This window comes from Cajanus cajan, chromosome 3 (assembly GCF_000230855.2).
Source record: "Cajanus cajan strain Asha chromosome 3, NIPB_CcT2T_4, whole genome shotgun sequence".
Lineage (NCBI taxonomy): Eukaryota > Viridiplantae > Streptophyta > Magnoliopsida > Fabales > Fabaceae > Cajanus > Cajanus cajan.
This window is the reverse complement of record NC_138519.1, coordinates 2160109-2169405: the sequence shown is the minus strand read 5'-3', so window position 1 is coordinate 2169405 and position 9297 is coordinate 2160109. Positions and strand designations below refer to the sequence as shown.

Here is a 9297-nt window from a genome sequence, read left to right as displayed (position 1 = left end):
TAATAGTTTGGAACGGCCCGTTCCTGACTACCAAAAGTAGGTCTATTTAGTAATTTGGAACGGCCCGTTCCGAGCTACTAAACTACCTTAATTGGACTCTTGACCCAGTAAAAATTGGGCTGTTATAGTGTTGATTTGAATTTATAGATGAGTCTTTTTAATTTAAAGATGTACATATATTCTCACATGAGAATGTTGACATATATTCTTTTTAATTTTTTATAAATTCATACGAAAATAATTGAATGACTTATTTTTTAAAAATTTGTCCTTAAAATTATTTTTTTTATTAGTTCAAAGACTCCAGCTCAAAAACTTACTTAAAAAAGTCAGTTTAATGTCATTCAAATCAAAAACACTCTACTATTAATTAAAAATAAATAAAAATCACAACTATTTTATCAAACCAAACATTTATCAATTAAAATGTATGGTCACCAAAATTTTAATTTCTAATAATTTCAATTGATAATAATAAATGTTAGAAAAGAGTGTTTAAAAATTTCTTCTTTACATTTTTCAAAAAAATTTATTTTGTACAACACTTATACGTTTTACATTCTTTGCTCGTATCAAATCAAGAAATAAAAAATAAAAATTTTAGTAGTGTATCTTTGTTTGCTCTTTTTTTTTTCTTTTCATAATACTTAAAAGACAAAATTTTATAAGATTATATTTTTTCATTATGCGTGAGTATATATTAATATACGTGAATATGCATAAGTTATACCTAAGATAATTTTTTTTTTCTTTATATTTTAAACTCTAAATTTTAATAAGAATAGAGTAACTTTTTTAATCATGCAAACCTTGCCATGTAAATTAAAAAATAGACTCGTAATATATTTAAAAATATAATTATTGACTTATTTAAAATTAAATTTATTTAATATTATTAATATAAAATAAGTTTTTTAAATACGTTAATAGAATAAGTCAGACTTTTAAAAATGTCAGATTAAATTTATAAAAAAAATTATATAATAGATACTAAATCAAATTTAAACTTTAATTTTATAAAATAAATTAAATCTATATATTTAAAATCTCACCTCACATGTCTCATTCTCAGATGCCTCATTCTCATCTATGGTCTCAATTCTCTCGCATTCCAACTCTAACAAGGAAATGAAATATTGGAAGAGAGAATTTAAGAATCCGTTGTTCGAATGATGTTAACAATGATATTTCAACAAATATGAGTGTTTATATGTGATTGTCTGACTAGTTAAGCAATTATTTAAAAGGTTCTTCTTGAGAACATTGGAAAACAAGATTTGATTTCATTAGAAATCACTAATTAAGATAAGTACTTTCTTCACTAGTACTCGAAAGCTACTTCTTGTTAATATTTTCCTTAACTAAAAAGGCAAAATAAAATGATAAAAATTGTTAGGGTTTGACAGAAATTATCGGTACTATCTCATATACAATTTTTTGGCAATGCAAATTTAATAATTTCGACCAAACATCAAAAGTCATTTAGGCCTTAAATGCGATAACAATTGCTCTCTTTCCACTGCATGAGTCGACATTGTTTTTGTTGGTTTCTCTACTTCAAATTTTGTTTCGAGTGAACCACACCTATTCGAAATGTATTAAAAAAATTTGACTAGATATTTAGTTTGAAATTGGATTATAAACAAAATGAGTTATATATTTGAGTTAAAAATTAAGTTTAATAAATAAATAAGTTAAATTTAAATTATATAATTCAATTTATTTAATTTATTAATCAACGACATATAAATATAATTTATTTAATCTTAACTTATTAAAATTTAAATGGATCTTTAAATTATAGTTATAAATTAGTAATATATATTTCATACATAGTAACATTTTAGATGGATTAATTTAGGTATTTAGTTTGGAGTAGTATTTTCAGTAGTATATAGTACATATATCATAGATGGTATTTTTGTAATAGGTTGAAGTAATTCTTGTATTATCTTTAATTTCAATTATTTAACTTATAATTTTTTTAATAATATATATATATATATATATATATATATAAAGACATCTTAAAGTTTATGATTATAAATTAAACTTTTTATTATTTTGTGTAAGGTAAACTAATTTTTATTTATGAAAAATTTTGGTTATAATTATATATATATTTTTTTTAGGATTATACAATATAGTTTTGTTAGTGTAAAGTTAACGGAATAAATTTTGTCTTATCTTTCAAAAAAAAAAACTTAAACAATCATTTTAATTATAATCTATTAATAAATGAAAATTTTGAAATATATAAAATTTATAAAAAATTCTCTCTTTCCTATTATTCGAGTTAACAAATTGAACTAAAAGAGTCTAATTTAAATTAGAATTTTTTTTTGTCATATTCAACTTTAGTTGAAACAAACTAGGAAAATTATACGCTTAACTATAGAAAAATATGGGCTCCGGTACCCTTCCAAATAAAATAATAAAAATATATAGAATTATCAAAAGAAATTGAAATAAAATTTAAAGAATTAGAATAATGAAATATATCAATTTTAATAATATAAAATACTAATAAAATTGCAAATTATATTTAGAATACAATATATAAAAAAATTCAAAAGGAGATATATAATATAAGAGAAACATTATGATAAACAGAAAACAAAAATAGATGAAGATGATAAAATAAAAGAAATTCTTTCCCAATTTGAAAAAGATTTTGAAGATGATAAAATAATAAGTGTGTAACAAAAAGAATTGAAAGAATTAATAAAAAAAACTATTAAAAATTTGTAATAAAATAATAAATTTTACATGAAGCTACAAAATTATTAATGCATGTAACTTAGAGAACGGATAAAAGGTGAACATGTACATTGAAGAAATAAAATGAAATATGAAAAAAAAATAATATTTATTAAAACAATTAAAAATAATTGAAGAAGAAAATAATTAGATGCAAGAAAATAGAACAAATGGAAACATATAGAAAATGAAAAAATAGAAATTGAATTTTTTTAAATTAATCAAGCTTATGGATAATAGATATAGAATAAATGTAAAAAAAAAAATTTACAGAATTTTAGATTATTATGTAAATAATTGATGTAAAAATTCTACCGTACTTTTATATATTTAGAGAGCTTTAGAACTTTTCTTGTTTTTTTAAAAATATTTGAACATTTAATTTATAATTGTTTGATTTTTATCATGTTTATATTTTTTATTTTAATATATATTTTCTTTAAATTCTTAATATATATGTATATACACGAAATGTTTGGATTTATAGAATATATATATATATATATATATATATATATATATTAAGAACCATGATAAATTCATATTTTTTTTATACTTATATATAAATTATAGTGAGCAAATTAAATAAAAAAATTACAAATTTTTTCTTAACAAATAGAATTTTGTTGTATTTTTTTAAAAGTTATTTTAATTTCTATAAAATGATTTGAAATGCTTGCATCAATATTTGACAAGAAAATAATATATTAATTATTCAGATTATTTATTAATTAAAAACACATGACTTAATATAAAAAAATTAAAAAGAAAAAAAATCATATTTTGTCATTTTTATTAATATAAAAAATTGATTATATCAAAACATGATGACAAAATTACACCATAACAACTCCAAGAAACTAAGGTTTTGGATGAAGTAAATGTAAATCCAAAGCTTGAAACGAAGTTGGGCAAGGGATGGTTTATTGCAACAAACAATCCGTATAATAGATTGTGTGTAGTGTAGAGTTAGCTCCAAAGTGTTTTATCATTTGTCCACACTCTCCCACCTCACATGTCACATCCTTAATTTCCACCCCATCCTTTACAATTTGACTTAAAACGAATTAAAATGAAAGGATATGGTTGTATATAAGATAATTGACAGAAGAATTAAATGGAGTTTGGAGGTATTGAATGCAGCATGTAATATCTCCACCCACCCACACCTTGACATGTTATAATCATCTCGTAACACACAGGGTCTTCCATTGTTAACTTTAAAATATTGCATGCATGGATGTTGTTCATTGGAAAACTAAAATACACAGGTTATGGAGATAAATTTTTCGGACATGCTTACCACTGTCCTAATATATTATCTGTGCAATATTAAAAGCTCACTTTTTTAATTGAGGTTGCAGAACATAACTCAAACGAGAGAGAGAGAAAAAAAAAAAAAGAGAGAGTAATAAAACACCTACAAATAGAAAATAAAAACCATTAAAAAGATTTTATGTGCAATAAGTTTCTAAAGATTGTCTCTTGATTTTCAAAAATAATTAAAAATTAAAAAAGAATATTAAAATGTAAAAACTACAAAAATATCCGTATGTTTAAAGCAAGGGCATGACCAAATTCATTGATTTGTACTGCGACAGACTCCATTTGTCCATGTACATAAGTAGAAAACTCTCCAACTTTAATAGTCTTTTTGTATGCATATATCATAATTTAATATATAAACCGTTCTTCAAAATGAAACTTTCTTTCTTTTATAATACATGTATATACAATAGAAAAGTAGTACATTTTGAGTAGGAACAAATGTTTAAAGAATTGTATATAAGTGTTGGAGAAAACAGAAAATGATAGCGAGGGCGTGTAGGATTAAAAAGAATTGAAAAAAACGAAAGTTATGTATTCTATTTTCGGTCTGAATTTTGATGATGTGATTATATATGGTGTTACCAAGTGTGTAGGTGGTTTCTCAACTATTGGTAATACACCCAAATTATACTGAATGTCAATATTATGGAAATTATCCGCCACTGCGTTTTGTTAGTACCATGATTTGGTAATGATTTGACATTGGATAATGGATACTATTTTTATTTTTTGTTCTAGTTTTGTTTGTTTGATCCACAGTGGAATCTCTTGGTAAGAGAATACCACACCGTTTTATTTTTTTTTCTCAAAGAAATTGGTTGTGTTACAGTTTTGAATTCATGGACCCATCGGGCTGTCGTCATTAGTAGACAGCTTGCATTTGGTGTTCATTCATTCATTCAGCTTAGAGAATCGTAGCACGGGTTTGAACTACTACTAGCTAGGTAGGACGTAACAACTTACAACGTGTGCTCATGAAGTGTTTATCTAGTATTGTGCAAACTAATTGAAGTGGTGAATTGTATTTTGGCGTTACTTCAGCTGCACTACACATTTGAGAAGATTACATGGTAGTGCATGTGGCGCCACCTCGTTCTTAAACCTCTGGCGTTTACTAGTGCTTTGTAATTTGTATATCCTCAGTTGGATTACCTAGTTTCTTGCCATGCATTCCTCTAGATCTGTGCTAGAGTTGAATAAAACGCATTATTAATATTTTCAACAGGTTGTGGTTACTTGAAATGTAAGATAGGTGTGGGTTGACAATCTCTTTTGGCTTATTGAAATTAAGTACTTGTCAAGCAATCACTAGAATCAAATGCTTGGATCATGCACTAAGAAAGTGCCAAACTCTATTTATTAGTATACGTAGGATATGGAAATCCAATCTATATCAGTATCCTCTGTACCCAGTTGTTCATTCTGGTTTTGTAAATAATGAGAATGAGAATACCACACTCCATACTTTCGGCGTCTATCAAAGTAATAATCAATCAGCTTCAAAGGTAATTCGGATGATCTATTTTTCTTTCCTTATTTCAAGGCTGCACGAGTATTTTCTCTTTGAGCTATGTTCAGTTATTCCTTAATCTGAAACCGCATATATCAAACTTCAAGGTATGTGCGGTTTCTGAACTTTGTCTCTCAGTACTTTCATGTTCTGTAAGAACACGCATGAAAATTTTCAATATTCTCAGTCCTGAAGACAAGGGAATGACAAAACAGAATGCTAACATAAAGTTAAAAAGATGGAGAAGTGTTTACTATTTTATCTTTATACCGGGTGCTCTTGCTCTTCTCCTCTCTGTTGCTGCCATGTCCAAGTTCATCTCCCTCAAATCATTTCTTGGTACTGAATCTTTATACTCCAATCTGAATCCTGAGGTCCCAAATGGCAATCAACAAGAAGTGATGATGATGACTGTGCAAATTGTGATTCAGAAAATTGAAGAGCAACTTGACAAACTGAGGGAAACAAAAGAGGATCCATCATCATCATCCCCATCTGTATTCCAACAAAGTGCATTTCTTGCTGATATATTAGGACTTCTTGAGTCAGCGGTAGCATCTCATGATTCTCAGCAAAATGCTAGTTTCACCACCATTCATCCTCTAGTGAGGAAAAAGAAACAATCTGATGAACCTGCTGATTACTTTCTGCGAGAAGAGATTCGCAAGTACGTCAGGATCAAGCCTAACAGATTAGGAAAACAAAACTTCATGGGGGCAAATGCAAGCTTCACCAGCATAGGACACGCTTGCTTTTCAATGAAGGAAGAGCTAGAAGAATACATGGACTACGATGTTGGTGACATCTGCAATGATGACTGGAAGATAGCTCAAAAGCTCATGGTTCATGGCTGTGATCCTCTACCAAGGAGAAGGTGCTTCTCAAGAGCCCCTAAGTTGTACAACCAACCATTTCCCATCAATGAATCCTTGTGGAAACTCCCTGATGATAGGAATGTCAGATGGAGCCAATACCAGTGCAAGAGCTTTGCTTGTCTCGCCGGCAACGCCACCCGTAAGGGGTTCTTCAAGTGTGCATACTGCTTCAACCTCACCAACCATGAGATGCCAAGATGGGTAAGCCTAGAGGCTGATTCAAACCAGACTTCTGATTTCCTTATATCTGAGGTTCTTGGAGTTAAGCCAGAAGAGATCAGAATAGGATTGGACTTCAGTGTTGGAACTGGAACTTTTGCTGCTAGGATGAGGGAATTCAATGTGACAATAGTTTCAGCCACTATCAATTTTGGGGCACCCTTTAGTGAAATGATAGCTCTTAGAGGACTTGTTCCTCTATACTTGACTATAAACCAAAGGCTTCCATTTTTTGACAACACCCTGGATTTGATTCACACAACAAGGTTTCTGGATGGGTGGATTGACTTTGTGCTCCTTGAGTTTATATTGTATGATTGGGATAGAGTTTTGAGGCCAGGGGGGTTGCTTTGGATTGACAGCTTTTTCTGCTTGAAGGAAGATTTGTATGATTACTTGCAGGCCTTCAAAATGCTGAGATATAAGCAGCACAAATGGGTGGTTGTTCCAAAGCTTGATAAGGATGATCAGGAAATGTTCTTTTCTGCTGTTTTAGAGAAGCCTCCTAGGCCATTCAGGTGATCTTCCATTGTAGTTTTGTCTTCTTGCCTGTGTAATTCCCATCATTCTTTAGGTTAATCTTTGAGACACTTTAGTTTTGAATATTGCACATTTGTCTTGTGTATTGCGACCATAAGTTTTAAAAAATGACTGTTTTATATAAGAGTTAATCACCTATACATTATTGATGTAAATTTTTTTTTATATTAGTAATTAATAATATTTTTTAATAGTGTCATATCAGTTACTTTTAATGAAATAAAAATAAAATAAAATAATTTAAAAGATGATTAGTTATTAGTGTAAAAAATTTTACACTGATAATATATAGATGATTAACTCTTAATATAATATAAGTCAACAAGGAGCTTCCTAATGTAATATACTTCAAATCTTTTTTTCCTCCCATACTCCATGGTATATTGTTTATGATGATCTCCAATATTTTAAAGTAAATTCTAAGTGTATAATCTTCATTCTCGCATTAAAAGCAATTCATTCATGTACTTTGCTACCATACTTCCATAATACAAGATTTTCATTGACGTCTCTGGTTAGTGCCATAATCCATACAAATCTTCAGGTCTTTCAAACTATGTCTGTGTGATATTCACATCAGATACGAATTTATATTGGACAATTCCCATATATTTTGATTACTTTAGTTAAACTTTATAGTTTTTATATTTATATTAAAAATATCATAATACTCAAATTAAAGTTGTAATAAATTATTATATATATTTTTATAACAAATTATTATTATTACTACTATTGTTATTATATATAATGATTCATATTTGCTTTTCAAATATCAATTCTCTTTTAATTTAAAATTTACATTTTATGTTGTTTTTATATTATAATTATATTGTATTTTACAGTTTTTAAAATTTATATATTAATCCCATGCCATATTTCATAATAAACATATATTTTTAACTGATCATAGGCATTTTATATATCATATACTTCAAACAAAACTTTATGAGTTGATGTAATAGACATATCGTGTTCACATATAATAAAGATCAAAGACCAAAAACAACAAAGGAGTAAAATTTCAAGGACCATGATTAATTAACATTTAGTTTAGCGACTAAAATAAAAATTTAGAAAAGATTAGGCACTATCAACGAATTTAGCCCATGAATGAGCCCAAATCCTCTATGCCATGTAACGGATCTAACCTGCTTGTCTACCAATATTTGTTATCTATGCATCCAACTCATCATATGTTCCAATAAAGCAAAATTACAAGTAATAATAACACAGTAAAAGTTTAACAACCATGACCGATCAACATTTAAATCAAGAACTAAAAGATTTTAAGATTAAAAGTAAAAATTTAGAAGAAAAAAAATTAAAAACTAAAATATATTTAATTATTTTCTTTTTCTAAACTAAACAAGTCCTAAAAATCTATGAAAATAATTTCTTTTATATTTTCCTTTTTTAATGCATGCTTATATTTGATATTTGATTTGATCTTGGATGGTGTTGTCGCAAGTTTAATATCCTTTCTCACTCGATTCAAATTATTAATCCTTAGTTTAGCAAAGATATGATTCTTCATATCTTTCATGTTTATTACTAGCAGTACAAATATTAATTTTTTAATAATTATATAAATATATATTTGAAAAAATAATTATTAAACTAAATTAATGTACACATGTATGATTCTTTTTTTTCCTTTTTGTGACATTATATATATATATATATATATATATTTAAAATTTAAAATTTTAATAATATTAAATAAATTATATTTTACCATATAAATTAAAAAAATAACTCTCAATATATTTAAAAATAAATTTATTAAATTTTAAAATTAAATTTATTAGTTTAATTAATATTATTAATATAAAATAATTTTTTAAATAAGTTAATAAATTAGATAAAGTTTCAAAAAAGATCAGATCATGTTTATAAAAAAAATCTATAATAAATTATGAAATAAATTTAAACTTTAATTTTGTAAAACAGATCCAATTTATATATTTAAAATCTCACCTAACTTGATTTATTATATTTTTACTTGTGATTATACTGCACAATGTTGAGATTAAGGAGTCAATAATAAACATAGAATACATA

At 26.5% G+C, this 9297-nt stretch overlaps 1 protein-coding gene across 1 annotated transcript; it reads left to right on the top strand.

The window, feature by feature from the left end:
* The first annotated feature begins 3715 nt into the window (after nucleotides 1-3715).
* LOC109802775 (S-adenosyl-L-methionine-dependent methyltransferases superfamily protein) lies at nucleotides 3716-7371 on the top strand. Its single transcript, XM_020364174.3, has one exon. The coding sequence runs from the start codon at nucleotides 5764-5766 to the stop codon at nucleotides 7213-7215; it is 1452 nt and encodes a 483-aa protein (XP_020219763.1). The 5' UTR covers nucleotides 3716-5763; the 3' UTR covers nucleotides 7216-7371.
* The last annotated feature ends 1926 nt before the right edge of the window (nucleotides 7372-9297 follow it).